Consider the following 20,774-nt stretch of genomic DNA (forward strand, 5'->3'; position numbering starts at 1 on the left):
ATGTAACAGATTTTTACAGGTGGGTCTGGGGAAGGTGGAGGGTTTTTGAAAGCACACTGCACTGCTAGAGCAAATGCTAATCAAGTATTTGAAGGTTGAGCAGCAAGTTCATTGGCTACTGATGTAGCAGGAACCAATCAGCTGTGACCTATAGATTGCAAACAGAATGAGTTAAGGACCTATCAGGCTGTACCAACTAGAATTTCATGACAGAACTTTGTATTTATAATGTTACCAAAAATGTATATTTCATATAATTATTTTTTTTTAACTTTCTGTTCATCAATGAATCCTGAAATATTAAGCAAAACTGTTTTCAACATTACTAATAATAAGAAGAAATGTTTCTTGAGCATCAAAACAGCAAATTAGAAAGATTTCTGAAGAGTAATAATGCTGAAAATTCAGCTTTAATGAAGAAATTTCATTTAAACTAAATGTTCAAATAGAAATAGAAATTATTTTAAATTGTAATATTTCACAATATTTCCATTGATACTTTTTTTTAATCACATAAATGCAGCCTTAGTAAGAAAAAGAGAATAATGTTTCTTCTTTCAAAAACATTACAATTCTTATTGACTCCAAACTTTGAGTTGTAATATATATGTTAGTATTAATATAAAATGTATAATGTGCAAAAATCAAGAGCGAAAGAACACTAACCACTAGCCTAACTAACCACATCTTCAAGTACATTACTCAAAGACAAAATTATTGCAAACATAGGTTAAAGTACAAAATAAAGAACAAAGGTCACATTTTATTACTAAATTAAAATCACATATCAATATTCTAATAAATGATATAGGCTGATATAATGATAAATTATATAGACATTAAAGTTTCAACCAGCATCAAATTAATGTTCTGTAAAGAATTCACTGCAATAAAATCACTTTTATTTTTGCTACAGCAACACTTGTCATGACAAATTAATTAGTCACTGTTTTTGTGTTCCTCACCTGACCAGCCAAAACATCTCAAAAGTTTATTGAAACATACTAGAGCCTTTCCTCGTCAACTCTGTTTTGACTTGGACTGGACACATGAGTGGCTTTAATGCCCCCTGAGGATATCTGGACTCCTGAAGTCAGATTTGTTGACGTGTTCTCCTCGGCCCCTGAGGATCATTCCCACTTGAGCAATTAAAGTGACTGAGCACATGATATGACAGTGCTGGAATTTCCAGCAGGAGAGTGACGAGGGAAAGGAGGGAAAGTCAGCAGGGGCTTGTTAAAATGTGCCTCGGAACAAAGCTTCAGATCACACAGATGAGTCACTGCTGGCGTTAACATTAGCCTGAGAGCGGCAGCCTGTGCCCGGATCCTGTCGGAAATACACGTGCACTCCAGGACAGAGTCAAGACCGTGTGCTGCTTCACAGCTGGATGCAATGTATCCCCAAAGACTAAACCTTTTAAATCACACAACCATAGGTGTAGGCATTGATTAAAAGCAGCGGGAGGTGGTATTTTGCCCAGATATTAACGCATCAGCATGCTCTGTAGCATCTTACTGATGCGTTTATGCCACACAGATGATGACGAACAGGTTGCATAGTGCAGAACAACAACGATAGCATAAGAAGCACTACAAACAGAGAAAGACATGGTGAAGCAACAGTTTGGGGTGAAGATGATTATTACCATAAATGTGGATCTGGACCACAAAAGCAGTCATAAAGTTTATATATATATATATATATATATATATATATATATATATATATATATATATATATATATATATATGTGTGTGTGTGTGTGTGTGTGTGTGTGTGTGTGTGTGTGTGTGTGTGTGTGTGTGTGTGTGTGTTAGATGATGACAATATTTGTCCAAGATACAACCATTTGAAAATCTAAAATCTGAGAGTGCAAACAAAGAAAAGAAATTGCCTTTAAAGTAGTGATCGACCCATATAGATTTTTTGTAACCGATACCAATTATTTGCATGTTTATATGCTGATAAACGATATTTAGAATTAAGATTTATTTATTGTGTCATTTCTGACACAATAGTGTTCTGAATTTTTTTTTACAATAATAGCAACAGCACTGAGCTAAACAGCAGAATTGAACTTTTTAAACACTATAATTTTTGCAATTTCGCTCCCTTACATACAGAACAAAAGATACTTTTACATCAATAAATTGTGAATACACTGCAAAGTATTTTTAACATTAATGCTGTTGCATCTTTTCATTTATAACTACATCATATTAACAACAGGATACATTTACGAAACATAATGTTTAGAAATGGAGAACATAAATAAATGACAGGTCTATCAACCATGTAAGCATAAATATAAGCATTTTATAAGCTGTTTAATGGACTTAAGAGAGAATATTCTCTGGAATATGCAAACAGTGTCAGGAAATTAAACAAACTGCGAACATCATAGCTATAAGACCGTTAAGTCTAGAACTATGAAATACCTGACAGAGAGGTTACACAGAACGTCTCTCGCGGAGATAGGCCTAATAATTCATTTTAACCAACCTGTAATTTTTTCAATATTTATTATATAAATGTTATATTACAGACGTTAATATAATTTAAGGAGTTTTAAACGAGAGTCTTGTTTAAAGTTACTGTGGGTGACTAAGTTAGCCCATAGGCTAACGTTATGCTGGAGCAACAACCAAGTGCACGGCTGAACGAGACTGAGCATTAAGGCATTAAACAGAGAGAGAGAGAAATTAATTCAGCGCTTTTTTATTTCCAACATGCTCTTATTCGTGGCTGCTTTATTTAATTCATTTAAAGTTACGTCTTTATTGTGACATGAAGGATTAACGTTACCCTACTCCGTGAGTTTGTCTCTATTTTTAGCGCCAAGTTTAAACTGCATAACTAGCACCTCATAACATCTTATTTGTGCACATCTCATTTGTGCAGAACTGGCTGTTATGTTAAATTAAGTTTGTTAATTAAGAGATACAGGTTATTTTACCTTTGAACACCGTTGTTGACTCATCTCCCCTCAGACGCATTTTTTAATGGCGTAAGTCAATTCTCAGAACGTCCACAAAATGGCGCCATTTATCGGTGAATCCGATATTTGGGAAAACATTTTTTATTTATTTAAGTAAATGCAAAACCAATTATTATTTTTTCACCAGTTTTTCCGATTATAGGAAAATGCTTAATATCGGGAAACCGATATATCGGTCGATCACTACTTTAAAGTTATGCAAATTAAGTATTTTTTATACATTTACATTAGGAAAATGTACAAAATATCTTCAAGGAACATGATCTTTACTTAATATACTAATGATTTTTGGCATAAAAGAAAAATTGATAATTTTTACCCATACAATGTAGCCTATTGTTGGCTATTTTTGTGAAGCTTTCTGTACAGCTGTACTTGTACTGTACTTTACCTGTACAGCTTATGACTGGTTTTGTGGTTCAGGGTCACAAATTATCATATAAATTGCAAACATATCTCTACAACTTGGGCCAGTGTGAAAGATTTTTGGGCCAGTTGACAGAAGAGTGGTCGGCAGTAACTGGTCCTTTCAGGCTAGTTCTGCAATGCCATTGAAAACGTGCATTCATTGATCTTGCACATCCATTTTTATGCCTTGCAAATTTGGTTTTCTGAGATGTTTTATAGATTGTCGTTGCAAATTCTGCTTTCGTGCCACCATGAGAATAATATTTAGCTGACTAACATAGATTGTCAAAACTGCAAAAATGACTAAATCTTACTGGAAGCATCATTAAAAATGTGTTAAATTACATAATACATTACAACTGTTTAATATCCAGCTTATTGCACATTTTCTAGTGCGTATTTTCATAATTCAATTTAATTCAAATGTGAATCAAATTTTCCTCCACAACTATAAATTATAGGTATTCTTTATCAGCTATGCTACCATATTATACGAAGTGCTGAGATTTTTTTGTAAGCACATTCATTTTATATATACTTTATTAGGGCTATAAATTCCCTCAGCACTCTGACTTTCATCACAGTTTTACATCAAACCAAACCAAAACTACGCTGCACATGCGTGACAATGTTGCCAACTTTGCTTCATTTCTGGACAGTATTTACAGCAAGTTTTTCAAATCACGATCATCAAAAAAGAAAACGGTTTAATATACACAAGCAAGGTCATTCCTACTGTCTACTGTCATTAGACTGTACACCATACACCCATCATGTGCATAGGCACCACTGATTCTGTTTGCACCAATGAATGAAAATGAATGTATTATCACTCAAATGCACTAATGGGTCTTGAATTATGTATTACTGAATGTGAACTGACAAGGTGACACATGGCATAATAGTTACAGCTTTCCTGATCTGTACAGAGAGCATAGTATAAAAACATAGCCAGCCACACATTCATAAAGTGTATTAATAAGTATTAGGAAAATAGTGATATGCCAGTAGCATCCAAATTGGTAAGTTTCCGGTCTGTCTGTATGTATATATATATATATAATTTTTTTTTAATATACTATGCAGTATAATCAAGGTATACTGCATTGGTTTTTATAAGTGTCTCACATCTTTGGGCCAGTAGGGGGAGTTTAAACTATGTTCTATGTGCCTTTATTGAGTCGTGCTCGCTGCTGCTCCTGGGTCTCCTTGGAATCCTCCCAGGGACGAGGGCCTCGAATGTTCTTCCATCCACCCAAGTCCATATCTTTCAGTTTCTGCAGCAACAAAAGAGATTGGATTACATTAAAATTACACTTTTTATTTTACCATAGCCCCAATTCAAATGCACAAGGCACAAATCATGCTAAATGGCAATCATAAGCCAACAATAAATGCATAGAAAATGCATTAAACTTATAATCAAGTTGTTGCTAAATTAATAAATGGCCTGTCCAAAAATGCTAATCTTCAATTGATACAATACAAAACACTTCACAGAACACACTACACGGCCAATAGATTAGCTAAAATGGGTTTCACATCAGAAATTTGCACACATTGCAGTCAGAAATCTACAGATACATACATCCATGCAACCTGGCACTGCACTCCAATCAAACCCTTCTGGGAAGAGGTCACACAGTCACTATCCACTATAGTGGGCTGCCACATCCCACTATCGCCCTCTCTTTGCTTGCTTGGGGACCTCACAATAATTACAGATAAAACTATAAACATTAAAACTCTCCTCATAGCCCTAACCATTGCCAAGAAAACTATCCTCATGAACTGGAAAACTCGTAACAAAATACACATTAACCACTGGAAAAATCTTCTCACCGACTTTATTACAATGGAATACACATCTCTCCCCTATAATCCCTCACCTGAAAGCGACCTCTGCCATCCAACACTTTCTGACCTCTTACAACTCTGAATCCTCTCTCTCTCCGTAACTCCGTCTCCTCCCATCTCTTAATCAATCCACAGGCATTACTGCATAATTCCGATTATTGTCAATATTGTTTCATTGTTTCATTATTGTTATTGTTATGATTGCTATTATTTATTATTTTTATTATTGTTGCTGTTTCCATTGTTGTCTTTGCTTTCATCATTGTCGTCATCATCATCATCATCATCATCATCATCATCATCATCATCATCATCATCATTATCATCAACTATTATTATTGCTGTTTTGGAATTTCAAACCTGGTTTTCATTGTCACCACTACTACTATAGTAAAATCGATTGATTATTTCTAATTTTCCCCCTAATCTTTTCATGTGTTTTTAATGCACCACAATGTAGAAGAGAAATGTGTGTTTGTATGTATATTTAAATTGGAAAACCTCATAAACACTAAGGCAGGTAGGACAGGCGAGAAATGGTTTCTCTAGGACAGCATCTCTGTCCTAAGTTGAGACACTCGCACAATGTCCCACTTCTTTTAATGCACCTTAGACACTACACACAACATAAAAATAAAATAAAAAATAAAATAAAAAGTATAGGGACTGAAAAGATGTGGGGGGAGGATTATCTTATATTATTATTATACTATGTGAAACTTATTGACCCATTGAAAGTGGTGACAATGATAAATATTACATAGGAAAATAAAAAATAAAATAAAAAAAGGGACACTGATTATTACAATGATGATGATGATGGTATGATGATGATAAGTGGTAGTGATAATATAATAAATAATAAATGTGTAATTTTGCTTTTGAATACACACCCACACCTACACTCACCCACACACACCTTATACATTAACACACTTTTATTTCACTTCTAGAATTATGTAATTACTTGATTGTCAATTACTGCACTATTGTGGTTTGTATGTCTGTATGTCAATAAAAAAAAATAAAAAATGAAAAAAAATGGCCTGAATGCTACAGTACAAATATAAATATTCCATTACGCTCACCAACACTGCTTTCAGTTGATCAAAAGACAGTACAAATTGTATTAATGTGAAATATTATTACATTTTAAAACAAATGCTTTCTATTATAATATATTTTAAAATGTAATTTATTCCTGTGATGACAGCTGAATTTTCACATGATCCTTCAGAAATCATTCTAATGTTTGATTGTCTGTTGTTGTTTTTTTCTTTTTCCAGGATTCTTTGATGAATAGAAAGCTCAAAAGAACATTTATTTCAAATATTTTGTAACATTATAAATGTCTCCTGTTAATTTTGATCAGTTTAATGGATATTTGCTGAATAAAATCTTCATGAACCAAAACTTTTACTAAAGAAGAGTCAAATCAGCTGAAACGGAGCATTTGTTTGTTTTAAATGATTCATGGTGGGTCGATGTAAAATACTTAGATGACACATTTATCATCTAATGAAGAGCTGTGAAGTGCCTTATAATAACTTAACTTCTATGGTTCCACTTGAGGGCGCTCTTCTAATTCTCGCCTGCTAGCAGAAGGTCAAATTTAATGGCATTGTAACTTCTTATAACGGCTCTGGGGCTAAAAAAAAATGTTTAAAAGTCAGAGAGAATCGCTATTGCATTATAATGACAGTGTGTTTTGCAGCGCGGTGGACAGCCTCAACCACCAAGAGCCTGAAATGGAGATGCTAAATGAACCAAGTGGCATCTAGTGCTCCTAGTTGGGACAAACAGCTAACTAGAGTAGACACTTTCCATCCCAAATAACTTATAGCACACTTATAGCTGGAGCAACCTAGTCTCATGTGTCCTGCTTGATAAACTGCATGACAAAATTGTGCTTATAATTCCGGAGTCAATCTACGTCAGATCAAAATTGCATTTAACAAGCCAGATGTTTAACCAAACTCACAACCGAGTAAACATAACATCCTTGCTGCAGAAAACAAAACAGCAGATGGCTATTCAAAACATTTAAGCATTATAAAACATTAGTGTACACAATTTCTCTCAATACCTCATACTCTTCCTCAATGATGACAGACTGTTTTTGAGTGTTCACCCGGGCTTCAAGTGTGGGGTCCAGCTAAAACAAATATGCCAAAAAAACAAAACAAAACAAAACAAACAAGTTAAGCAGTATAATATTAACAATGATGTTAAGAGGTTGCATTGAACAGCAGAAATCAGTTCGGACTGTTTAGAAACTGACTTGAGATTGTATTTCAGATGCTATATTTTAGTCTGTTCACATACCTTCCTTTTGATCTTCTGTGCATCATACCTAATCTGAGTGAATTCTCTCAATCCAAACGACCCCCCCACGACCAGAAGCTTCAGGAAATATTATACAAACATTAAATATAAGCAGAAATATGACCACCAGTCTGAATCATTATCTACAGTCTCCAAACATTATGTTCAACAAAATATGAAACCTAGAACTGAATTATCTGAGAATATATTCCTGTATTTTTATTCATTAACTGTTTTTAGACTGATTTAAACATTTTCATTTTACTGCTTAAAAAACTCACAGTAAACTCTTATAAAGCATTTAACTCAAAAACCGATTTAAAAAAAACGTACCCTTTATCATATTACTAATATTGCACAAAAATCACATCACACCAAACATTCAATAACCTTTGCGCTGACGGTCAATAAATCAACCGCTAAATTAGGCCTAATATTAAAACCTCATGTCTCAGTCTTAATATGTCACACACAAATATTTAAAACATAATTTAACTGTTAGCTATAAATAATGACTATAATGAATTTAATAATAACAGCTTATCCAGCATACACGAAGCTAACGTTACATGTAAAGGCTCACCAGCATCGGGATCCCATATTTCACTGTTTTGTTATTTCGCAGTTTTAGAATTTGATTCCACATGTTTAGTTCATGTTCGTTATTTCACCGTTTCACATTAGTCTAAATAAAGTCAGTGAGATATAATTCAACATGGCTTTACACACTTTACAGGGCGCAGCCATGTAAACCCACAATCCTTGAGGCGGTGTCGTACAAGCCTCATATTCCGCCCGTGTAAAACTAAGAAAAGGGTAAATGGTTCCACTTTAAAAACGAGGGTATATTTTTTAACGGTCTATGGGGTATAGAGATAAAATCATTTGCTGTGAATAATTACAGTTGAAAGTAGGCTACCTTATCAGGTTTAGTTGTCATGGAAATCAACATTTCTAAATAATAATAATAAATAAAAAAAATCTTCAAGAATCTTCTCTGAAATTAGAATAAGGTTTTGTGTATTTCAGTCGATGTTTGTTAGCCATGGTGTTAGCTCCGTTAGCTCTGATGCAATCTGTGCTTGGTAGCATACTCTCCAAAATGTATGTCAATGTAGATTCTTTCATATTCAAGCAGTTAAATAAATAAATACAATTTTCAAAGTCATGTAATTTATTGAAATTTAATCTAAAACACACTTTTGTGCTAATGTTTTGATAACGATAACTTTGAACAAACGTTCTATTAACGTAAAAAGAACCTTGCCAAAACTAATGAATGTACTTTATCAAGAAGTTAATCAAATTACATAATCTGAAAGTATAGAAATTTGGTCCAGATATATATGTTCTGCCTCAAATTATTGATTTAATAAGAAATTTCACAGGAAAAAAAAACTGCTCATCAAGCATTATCGTGGGCTCTTCCCAACAAATTGAATTAAAAGTTAAGAAAATGTGCTAATAAATAAATAAATTTGTCAAGTTGACAGTTTTGAAAATTATATGCTTAATTGTTTTAGATTAAAATATGCATCATACGTTCATAGAACATTTCTCCTTCATACAAGCAATTAAAAAAACAACACTAACACACAGACAATTGTGGTTGTTTCTTTATTTAAATCGTCATACTTTTTTTAAAGTTTTTTAATAAGGTGAAGAAAAATACCTTTTTTTTGTTCTGTATAATAAAATATGTCAACTTTATTCCTTTATGAAGAGGAAAAAAAACAAACAAAAGTATAAGTAAAAATACATAAAACATTCCTCTGGGGGGAGGGAGTTTTTTAATGTTGCGCTTGGAAGCAGAAAGGGGAAGATTGGTTCATGAAATCTGACTCACCGTCACGAGAATGATGTAAAAAAAGTGTATTAATCTTAACACATTAAGTATCATTAAGTATCACATGGGTAATGGGTCACAAAGATAACATGATGCTGCCTACCACGTGTTATTGTGTATATCTCTAACCGTTTGTTGCATACTATGTTTACACAAAGAAAGTATTCATGCCCCGTTTCCTTTTCTCTCCTTCAATGTGACATACTCAATTATGACTTCAGTAGGAAGTAGGATATTCTGACAAGCATGTGAAGGCAGCATTAAGCTTCGTCTTTGTGACACAATTTCCAAGATGGGTTAGACAGACTTCATGAACACAGCTGGAAAAAGAGCAGGAAGTTGTATATGACACACAGAAAGGCCTGGGGTGAGAGGAGGATATAAAAATGACCGAACATCATTGTGTGATGCTGATGGAAGCTGCTCTGATTGGCTGATCTGGGACCAGTTCTGCTTCAGATCAGCACTGAAGAGCCACTTTTACTCTCATAGAGTGCGAGCTATGTGTGTATGAATATGTGTATTTGTGTTTGTATCAGAAGGCAGGTTGACCCCCACACCCAGGGATCATGGTTCAGAGGTCACTCTCCCCATAGAGGGCGGTGGAGAAGGACATGTAGTCAAGAGCTCCCGGGATGGCGTCAGGGCCGCTGTAAGGCGTCATACGGGCGATGCAGTACTCAGCCTGGTCAGGGGGGAGCTCACGCCTCAGCTCATCCGCCAAAATATAGTTCTGCATGGGAGTTATTATTTTAGTTATTCATTTAGATATTTTAACAAAGGAAAATGTATTTTGAATGTTGTATATGTACCTTGTCTCCAGCAAGGACTTTAAACGATGCCATGACCTGATCAGCGGTGTCCGTGTCGGCCGTCTCGCGAGACATAAAGTCAATGAAGGCCTGGAATGTGACCAGTCCCAGTCTGTTAGGATCCACAATGCTCATGATGCGGGCAAACTCTGCCTCTCCCTACAGAACAGAAAAATCCTTCTTAGAAATCACTATGAAGAGTGGTAACGTTTTTTCCAGGAATAAGTAACTCTTCCTTAATAACTGCTAGATTAGACATTATAACTGTCTAGTTTATCAAATTTTCATCCATCTAAATCATAAATATTAAGGCATTATTATATTAAATTAGATATGTAATTATAATTTTTTGCTTTTCCAGATTATATCCCATGTTAATTTTCTGATTTCTATTCCATGGGGATTAAAATGTAGTTTATGCGTAAAAAATGGTCAAGGTACTCACATCCAAAGCATCTTAACCAGGTGCAAGATCAGAAAAATAGCAGATAATACAAAAAAGCGTTCTGCACACTGTTATTCTCCCTTTATTTAGAAATTATTTTATTTTATTAACGCCTTTATTTTTGACAACATGCCACTTTTAATCTTTTCAAAATAAAGGGAGAATAACAGTGCAGATCCATTTTTTGTATTATCATATATATTATAATTTAGTTTAACACATTTACAATCAAAATACTTAAGTAATTTTTTTAATAATAAGCACATTAGAGCTGATATTTTTAACTAAAACTAAAAAAATGTTTTTGGTAATTGAAAAAAAGCTAAAATTAAATGAATTATAAATATAAAATGAAAAACTTGAACAAAAACATATTGTAAATAAAAAAATGAAAAAATGAATAAAAACCATGTAGGAAAAAAAATGACAAAAGCACATAAAATAAAAAAAACATTAATACTACAATAAAAATATACAAATAAATCTAATTAAAAATATGAATAAATACTATAATATTATATAAATAATACTGCATCACATAGATGTAACTAACCTAGAGTTCAGGAAATCTTCTCTTAACCACATAACTCAGCCTTACCAGATAATTCATGGAGTTAATTACCATACTATCCACCTTATTTTTCAATGTGGGAGTAAGCGATTTCCTGTGATAACTGTAAAACTATTAATGCTACAAACCAATGTGTTTATGAGTAAAATAAATTAAAGGGGTCATGACATGACATTTTTATTATTTTAATTTGTTCCTTGAGGTTCACTTATAGCGTTAATAAAGGTTTTTCAAAAATAAAATAAAAATACTAATTTTTTTTAACTTCTGAATTTTTTTTTTTTTTTAAGGAACAGCTTCTTTAAGGCTTGTCAGTGAACAGACACTTCTATGCTTTATCTTTCAACAAAATATCTGCCAATTCTCCATCACTGTACCTTGATTACAAAACAAAATTGTTCCAAACAAACATATAATCCTTAAGAGCAATCCGTGATGCCATTAAAATAAACCATCCACTTGTTTCTGACATTGGGATCCTTCTGAAAGTCTGTACAGAGAGATGCAAAGGGGCTGTTTAAACTTAACCAATCGAAGCATACGTTCTTTCACTCTTCCACTGGTCCTGTAGTCAGCAGACTTAAGTGTGTGACCGCGTATCGGTATACTGTTTCCAGAGAAGACAGTGGAAGTGATTATAATTGCTTTTGACACAATGCAATGCTCACATCTAATATAGGCAAATGTCAGCCATTAAGCGAGAAGTCATATTAATCTATAGTCATATTTTGTAGAAAGAGATTTTTCAGTTTGAACTTTATTCTTATTCATTTTATTCTGCACTTCTCGTGATAGCTTTATGGAACGTGTAAAGGTCATGAAGTTTAATAACGCAATACATGTCATGTACATAGCAACACATATGCATAGCATGTGTAATTCTTTTAGGATTTATTGCACCATTGGTCACTACATGTTAAACTATGACAATGAATCATGTGTAGAAGTATCAGTGTATCAGTATGCCCTGTGTAGATGTTGTTTTTGGATTTTCTGTTCCAGTAAAGTCTTGAAGGAAAAATATATTGCCTGTGTTTCATCTAATTGTCTAACTATGTGACCATGTCTTCAGGAAAATTCAACAGCATCCCATAAGAGTCGTTCGGGCACTTATGACTCACCTGTGACCCACACAAAGTTTCTTCCATAAATAGTATAAAGTGTGTCAAAGATAATGTCTTCAAATGACCCCATTTGCGTAAAGAACAGAACACCCTGTTCAGATGCTAGAATGATCTGTACTGTTTTTTACTGAACCTGTAAAAATTTACATCAACTGATTATAAATATGACTATACTGGTCACTTTATGGGGTCTTACTTTAATTCCCCATACAAGAGACTGGGTGCTAGTGGGCGGGGCCTATTGTGCGATGATGTAAAGCTATTGGTCGATGTCTTGCACTGGAGGCAGGCATATGCAAATGTATTTTCCTGTCAAGTCACCCAATCTCAAAACGAGCCGTTTTTGGAGCTTTACTAAATAAATGCTTTGATTATAATGAGGGGGAAGTTTTAAAAATATGAAAATTGCAGAATGTTTAAATTGACTTTTATGTGTTAAAAATCTATCCAAAATGTAATCTATTGTAATGACCCCTTTAAAATAATATGATAGCCTATATCAGTTTGCAACAAGCAGCATTACTGTTTTTGCACATTCAAGTTACAAAAGGCCGCACCTACTCTTACAATAAAAATAAGGTGAATACCCCATGTTGATCATTAATCTTAGTTTTTCCAGGTTTATTCTATATAGCAGATTATATTCTCTGCTTTACCACTTATCCCACAGGGATTGAATTATGCTACAATCCATGGACCTTTATACTAGTTCATGCTACTTTTTCCAGAAATACCTACAGTAACTAACTTTCACATATAAATTACTAACCAAGAGTTCAGGAAATCCATCCTAAACCAGATTAGAACTCTGCTTTAGCATATTAAACCTCATTTTGAACATAATTCTATTATTTTCCAGGTTATACCATTTAGATTTAAAATCTGTATTACCAGATTAATCCAGAGGGATTATAACGATCAATTTATCCATATTACAACACGTTCAGATTATATTATTTACCAGGTCATTATCCATGGTGACCTAAACTCTCAGTTAAACCTGATCACAACCCATGGAGATTTGAACTCTCTGCTTTACCATATTATAACCCATGGAGATGAGGCAGGCTCTGAAGTCTTCTGCATCCATCATGCCTGTTCTCTTCTACAGGAACCCACGAGGGACAAACAGAGCCAGGTAGTAGTGGAGAGAAAGATGAAGAGCGGAAGAGGATGGGAGGAATATAGGTGAAGGAAGTCATTTCAGAGGAAGGGTTGAGAGAAAATTGGAGGAAAAAATAAGACAAGAGAGCAAAAGGAAAATAGAAAAGAGAGTAGAAAGGAAAAAACAAAACAAAGGAGTGTGGTTAATGTCAGAACTCCCTGGCTGGTGTTGGTGTGTGTGTACCTGTGCGTCGTTGCCGATATCGAAGCCCAGACTGATAAGGCAGGCTTTGAACTCCTCAGCGCCCAGTGTGCCCGAGTGGTCCTGGGTGTCAGAGCCGTGGGCAGGGTCAGAGGTCAGCAGCGTGGACATGCAGCACACACATGGGAGGGGTGAGGGAATGTCATGCAGACATGTGGAGGGGTGGAAGAGGGTCCATGCAGAAGAGAAAAACGAGAAGACAAAAGAAGAACAAAAGTGCACAAACGTTAGGTCAAACTGTGCAGTACTGTGCTGTGAGTGGGAGGAAGTGACTGTGAGGACAGATCTGACATGTGCCGCTCAAAATCTGGACCTGCTGTGCTTCGGTTAACTATGTTGTGCTGTTTAAACAATGTTAAGGTGTCTTGGGTGGCACTGCGTGGGTTTTTAGTGCAGCGTTAGGTTTCAGCATGGCAGCCTGTAATCTGGGACATGTGTGGGTGACATATACTTTAATTTCACACTATGCAAATCAGAGCAATTATTCAAATGCATTTCTATTAAAGTCTATTAAAGTTCATTTTGACTGCTTGAGATGACAGAGTCCCGTATTTGAACAAAACAGGACTGCAAGGTACCAGGGTTGTATATTTAAAAAAGGTACATGACGTAGATTTTAAATTAAAGAAAGCAAAATTTCCTGAAAAAGCGCCTGAGAATATATGCGTAATATCATTGTGCCGCTGCACCCATGGTACAGCAGCAAAGCTCCCTGATTATTACATAGGAATCAGAGTATAGTTCCTAGCCATGTTGGTCTAAAAAAAAATTTCATTTTTCAACTTTTCAACTTTTCATTTTCCGTCGGTCTTACTACATGATGTAACTAATATACACATCACAACTTGTAAATAGGAAAAAATGGGCATTATTTTTTCACTTATTGAGCAGTAGGCTAGATGGAGCCGTTTACCTCCAGTCTTTGTGCTAAGCTAGGCTAGCGGTGGGTGAGTCAGACAGAGTTATGACATACACGGAGATGAGAATGGTATGTATGGGCTTATCTAACTCTGAGGGATACGTTGAATAAGCTATGGTCCCAAAAAGTTGCAGTGTTTCTTCAATTTAATTCAAATGATAACTTGTGCTCTGAAAGGGAGCAAATTCTTAAACTCTGAATTTGCAAGGTACCACCCAAAAAAAACAAAAATGCTGCTCTTGATGTTAAACTGTGGTGTTGGACTGTGCAGTGTTATACTGACTCGGTCGAAGTGGTTGAACGAGGCTCTGAACTCATTCATTTGTTCCTGGCTGATGCCTTTGGCGTCACGGGTCAGAATCTGGTTCTCGATCTCGTTAATGGTGCGAGCGATGGTGGTGAGGAGCTGCTCCCAACCTACACGGATGTGCTAGAGGAAGAAAAGAGATGTCAGGAACATACAAATGCACACGGGGATTTGCAAGTGATCATTTGAGAGTTTTTGGGTGTATATACCTCCATTGTGTAGTTAGTGTGTTTGTTGTCAAATATAAGTGCTTCCTGTATTAGTTGATGGTCTCCCTCTAGCTGGTCGATCTTTGGTTTGTAGTTTACGATGCTCTTTTCATACTGCCGCAGGTGGGTCAGCTGATCCTCCAGGGTACCATGCATCTCAATAGAAATTCGGCCAATTTCCTGAAGATAGAACATTAAAACAGTTCTAAAAGAGGACAACAACAGTTCTTCCTGAATCTCTGCCACCAAAATTATATTTTAGAACTAATTTAGCAGTATCGTTTGCATTCTTTTCTATGATTGACTTCATCTCACTGTCTTATACAAATGTCAGTGTTACTCTCAGGAAAATCTCAGGGAAAATACAAAGTATCTTTAAATGTATGACTTAAATTATTGAGGGATTTGATGAGTAGAATCACATATAATTTTAAACTAGAAAGTCCTGTATCTACTTTGCTCCAAAAAGTTATTTGACAAATAATAAATTACAGTATATCCTATGGAAACATATCATACAATTCAGTAATTATATTAACAATTAAATAACTGCAGTTAAAGGTGCACTATGTAGTATTTTTCCAGTAAAATATCCAAAAACAACTAGGTCTATATTTTGTTCGCTTGAGTACTTACAATATCCCAAATGTTTCTAATTATTTGTAAATTGTGAGAAAATTGCTATTTTAACCAAGGAGCCGGGACGTCTGAGGCAGTCGCCTGTCAATTGCGTCATATCTCATATTATTTTAAATAAAAACTATTTAAATGTAATATATTTCTGTGATGGTAAAGTTGAATTTGACAGAAATCATTCTAATATGCTGATTTGCAGCTCAAGAAACATTTCTTATTAGCCTGGATGCCAGTCGAACTCAGCCCCGCCCACCAAATTTGAGCTCGGGCAGTTCGGTCTGGACATATTCCATAGAGAAGTTATTATGCCCGATCAGAAACTGTTCAGACCAATGAAATCGTTAGGGCGGGCTTTAGACGATGATGAACAGATGATAAACAGTAACGTAATCATGCACATCATCAGAGACGCTTGGTTGAATTTGTTCTAATCCTAAACGGAGAGCTTGTTTGTATCTGCATTCACCTTCACTATTTCTCTCTGAAATGATGATCATGTTGGTAAGTTATCTGTGTGCCCTTAAACTCTTTTTTTTACAACACAGGCAAAGATTGTTTATTCCAGCGTGCGTGCAGATAGGGTTGCCAAGTTTTTACAATAAAACCCGCCAACTACTAGCCCTAAACAATAGCTTCTCGGGGGGTTCTCCAGGTAAAATGTGTGTTATTTTGGCAAGGTTGCCTGTTAAAATTCGCATTCCTGGGTCTATATATCACATAAACAACCTGCGGAAAAAAACGTGGACTTGGCAACACAGTGCAGATGATTTCTGTTGACATTTGACAACTAACGCTATGCGTCGCTCCGTTGCTCTGATTGGTTGTAGGTCTATCCAATTGATGTCTTTCCTGGTTCGGTTGAAACACGCCCCATAATCACAGCCCAATGGAGCAGTTTCAGACTCATATTTTGACTAGAATTGATTAATATTTTTGTGGAAACCGTTATACATTTTTTCAGGATTCTTTGATTAATAGAAATTTCAAAGAACAGCATTTATTTGAAATCTTTTGTAATATTGTACATTTCTTTACTGTCACCTTTGATTAACTTAATGCATCCTTGATGAATAAGTATTATTTTCCTTTAAAAAAGTAATTACCCTTGCCCTTTTTAATTTTTTTTTTAAAAAGTCGCCCTAACCCCAAACATCTGACCGGTATTGTATGCAAATCAACATGTGACCATGTATGTAAGCTACTCACCAAGGACATTTTTGACATCTTTTCTCAGTTCTCTGACAGTACCAAAAGAGAATGTGATTAATTTTCTGTTAATTTAGCTCATGTCCCACCTCCATCTTGGTCTGGATCCAGGGCCCAATAACATTTGCCTGATTAGCAAACTGTCTGCGCAGTCTCTCGTTATTCTGCTGACGAGCGTGTTCTTCGATCAGGGCCTGATCTCTCTGGGGTACTAACTGCCTCACCTGAGAGGAGAGAAAGAGAAAGGGAGATTGAGAAAAGGCAGTGTGTAGATGAATTAAGCCTCTCATCTGTGTCATAAATGAAAACTCTGAAAACTCTTATTCCCTTTTTTTTACCTGCACAAGTGTATTTTCTGAAACAGAAATGTGCTCAAACCTTATCCCATTTGGCATTGATCTCCTGTGGGTTGATGGTGGTGTAGGGGTTGGTGCCGGCCATGTTGACATGGTATGTCTGCACAATTTTAGCAATTTCATTATGGATGCCCAGGATGGACTGTCGTTCCTTATCTGCCTCAGGCAGAGTGGCTTTAAACTGCTCATGGGCTGTGCTGAGTCCCTGATACACACACACACACACACACACACACACACACACACACACACACACACACACACACACACACAGAAGAGATGCTATAACTTTCCGAAACATTCCTCCTCTGCAGCTTTTCAATTTGACTCGACTTGACATCAACTTTTGTATGAAATGCACCAGAACACTTTACAGTCCGCCAGATGGACAGATGCACAGACAGATTATATAATTTAATATTTTGTGTGTGTTTTCATGCAAAACATGACACACAGACATATTTAAAGACAGTCCGTTTGTGATTTTATAGTCTAAAGCCCTATTCGCACGGGATTAGTATTATCTCTGTGATTCAGAAATCACTCCCCCACATCTGAGTTTTGCGTGGCACATTCGCACGGGATAAGCAAAGCCTGTAATTTTAATCGAATTTACTGACTTTTCTCCCGGATATGATGTCAAGACTTGTAAATGTTTTTTCGTTATAAATATAGCTGTATGAAATCATAAATAGTCATATGTATCGATATCATTTTGATTGTTTTATAGTGTTACGACCTGTGTCTTGCACTTGTATTGCCGTGTTTTCCTTCTCTCCTTTCCTACTCTATATCCTTGCTCTGATAGGTTGTCCAGTGATTGGGTGGATGTCATCCAGCTGAGGCGTGGATGATAAAAGGATGCCGTCCGCATTCGGCGAGGAGCTCATTGTTGGTTCGGCTGAGAACGGGTTGAGAGCTCCTGGATCCCTCCTCCAGCCGATGATCAAAGTTTAACTCTCCTCTTTGATGTTGTTTGGGAATGTAAAAAAACATCACCAGAGCGTAGGGGTGTCCTGCTATTTATTCTGAAACTGGTTTGGGTTCTGTTTATGTTAGGCAGTTAGGTTAGTTAAATTACATTTTCTTTTTGCTTCCATTAGGTTGTTTAGTATCTCTCTGTTTCTTTTTAGGTTTGTTTTGTTTGTTATTTTGGCCTTTGGACACGAGATGCTCGCCCTCTTATGTATGAATACTTCATACATGTATCTTTACTTATAGTTGGTTGCGCATGTTTGATTATCGACCGGAGTGATTCGGTGCTGGGATTCCAATCCACAACCCATTTTCTTTTTAATATGCCCGGCTAGCAGTTTTATTTCCTTTCTCTAAACCGCGGGGCGTAATTATAGTAATACAAATTATTTCGTTCAGTTAGAGAACAGACACTACAAATAAAAACTGAACTGAGCACAGGCCAGCGACAGGAGTCAGATTTCTTTTTATCACGAGTAAGAAGCTGACAGAAGCTGATTCAGTTAAGCTAAATTTAAAAGCACCCATTTAAGCCAGCTTGTCATTGTACTGTTCTGTTGTTATGTTTTTCATTAAGAATAGTATTGATATTAATATTAAACATACCATTCAATTAGATTGCTCCCAAATTGGTACTTATTCTAAAGTGAAAGTAATCCATGCTGCCGCGTGTGAATTTATAACGCATTATGAATGCAGCCTTCAATTTTTGTGAAAGATAAAGATAGAAATGTGAACAGGAAACAAAAACCTTGCAAAAATGATATACGATTCGCCTAGTCCTGGCAAAAATCACAAAGATGCCGATTCGCACAGGACTACTATTATCACAGTACCTCGGTGTTCGGCAAAATATGGTAGGTAATTTGCGGGGGAATTTTTACTTTACAAATTACAGCAATGGCTGATTCACACGGGATTAAGATCACCGACATTCAATGCAATTATTACAAATCACCAGAGGTCCCCAGATAATACTAATCCCATGCGAATAGGGCTATAGACACCAGTCCATCTCGTGATCTGATTAAGTATACAGCCCTACTTTAAATTAATTCATCCATATTTTGCCAAATTGTGTTACATTCCACATTATACAGTCAATTCCATTTTTATGACTCAATGCACCATTCCATCTAAGTCGGGGCAGGCAGATTAGACAGAATGGATGGATAGGAAATACCTGTATCTCCTCAATAGTGTGGACGATAAAAGTGTCCTGCAGGTCCTCCATGGCTCCCTCCATCCAGTTGTTAAAGGGTGCCGCCCTTTTGGCGAACTCCAGGTAAAGCTGATCAATTGTTTCCAACAGTTTCTCAGTCCTCTGAGAGAAAAGAGCACACACATGAGTACAGTGCACAAAAACACACAAAGTGGCAGACAGTATATCACAAAACATGTAATAAAGCCATTTTCTGCTGGTCAGAATAGAAATAATTAACTTGAGGTTCTCGAGAAGTTTTTTTATTTTACCTGTAAGGCCTCGCTGCGTTTCTGAGTTAAAACTCCCAATGAATCCCACTGATCGCAGATCCGCTGACAGCGAGCGTTTACACTGGGAGAGTCATAGTACTCCAACTCGCTAAAGAGAGAGAATTGGGAGTGAGAGTGAAGCTATTAAACTACTTCAACCTGCATTGTCTGAATCAGGTTGTTCTATATGTTTACTGACTTGAGCTCCTGTGCGATGGCAGCGATCTGTTCCACTCTGTCCTGATGAGCTGCGAGGTCACTCTCAAACGCCTCGTGCTTCTTCAGAAGAGCTTTAATCTCTGAGAGGGTTGCAGTCTCGAAGTCTTTCTCCTGCAGCATCTCCTCCTTACCTACAGGGAGCAGCAAAGATCACCCATACCTGAGAGAGAATGAGGAACTCTGCATACTATCCGTCCTAAATGGTACGGCTGGATCCCAAAATGTAATCTAAATCCTCACAGTCTTCCTTTAAGTTCTCAATTTAGTGACGTAATGCCACTTTGATGGGTAAAGTCCTCGCAAACTTGCGCGCATCACAGGCACATAATGTTCGCAAAGGGGACGCTCGCAAGCACCCTTCTGAAACCTAAAATGATGAATGGAACATCCTAAGGTCTCGTGGACTTAATAAACACACAAAGTCCATAGAAGTGTGCCAATTGGGATTCAGCCTTTGTGAGATTAGAATAAGTGTGTCCCAAAATAAAGAATAATAAAAAAAAGAATAAGTGTGTCCCAAAGCATAGTATGTTGAAAAGACTACGCCAAAAGTCCCTGGATGATCCACTCTGTAAGGGGTCTGAGTTAATAATCAATATCTAACCTGATGAAAAATATTTATTAAATGTTATCTGTGTTATAAGCATAACTAGGCAGACTGGGTGTTTCGCATAATACATTAAATAATAAAACATTTTATTTATAAAGCAACTTACATT

General features: G+C 36.0%; 3 protein-coding genes across 6 annotated transcripts in view; all 3 read right to left on the minus strand.

Moving 5' to 3' along the window:
* Positions 1–3,951, minus strand: part of slc8a3 (solute carrier family 8 member 3) — a 94,200-nt gene extending 90,249 nt beyond the window's left edge. Inside the window, exon 1 of the mRNA XM_067420894.1 lies at positions 2,960–3,951. The gene's annotated coding sequence lies outside the window, so the exon portion shown is untranslated. The remainder of the gene's footprint in view (positions 1–2,959) is intronic.
* A 139-nt stretch (positions 3,952–4,090) lies between these two features.
* Positions 4,091–8,380, minus strand: cox16 (cytochrome c oxidase assembly factor COX16). Its single transcript, XM_067420898.1, has 4 exons — positions 8,175–8,380; positions 7,592–7,669; positions 7,353–7,421; positions 4,091–4,686 (listed from the first exon to the last, which is right to left on the minus strand). Exons 1-4 carry the CDS (start codon positions 8,235–8,237, stop codon positions 4,573–4,575), a joined length of 324 nt encoding a protein of 107 aa, XP_067276999.1. The 5' UTR covers positions 8,238–8,380; the 3' UTR covers positions 4,091–4,572.
* An 814-nt stretch (positions 8,381–9,194) lies between these two features.
* actn1 (actinin, alpha 1) overlaps positions 9,195–20,774 on the minus strand; it is a 46,056-nt gene continuing 34,476 nt past the window's right edge. For 2 of the 4 annotated variants that reach the window (XM_067420891.1, XM_067420890.1), the window contains exons 12-21: positions 20,036–20,186; positions 19,837–19,945; positions 19,547–19,687; positions 17,411–17,593; positions 17,122–17,256; positions 15,191–15,370; positions 14,958–15,104; positions 13,429–13,494; positions 10,250–10,408; positions 9,195–10,170 (exon numbers count right to left, since the gene is read on the minus strand). In XM_067420891.1, the coding sequence (XP_067276992.1) occupies positions 10,012–10,170; positions 10,250–10,408; positions 13,429–13,494; positions 14,958–15,104; positions 15,191–15,370; positions 17,122–17,256; positions 17,411–17,593; positions 19,547–19,687; positions 19,837–19,945; positions 20,036–20,186 (1,430 nt within the window). In that variant the 3' untranslated portion in view covers positions 9,195–10,011. Of the gene's footprint in view, positions 10,171–10,249; positions 10,409–13,428; positions 13,495–13,737; positions 13,819–14,957; positions 15,105–15,190; positions 15,371–17,121; positions 17,257–17,410; positions 17,594–19,546; positions 19,688–19,836; positions 19,946–20,035; positions 20,187–20,774 lie in introns of all 4 variants that reach the window. The other 2 variants (XM_067420888.1, XM_067420889.1) reach the window with 2 other exon arrangements.

This window comes from Pseudorasbora parva, chromosome 17 (assembly GCF_024679245.1).
Source record: "Pseudorasbora parva isolate DD20220531a chromosome 17, ASM2467924v1, whole genome shotgun sequence".
Lineage (NCBI taxonomy): Eukaryota > Metazoa > Chordata > Actinopteri > Cypriniformes > Gobionidae > Pseudorasbora > Pseudorasbora parva.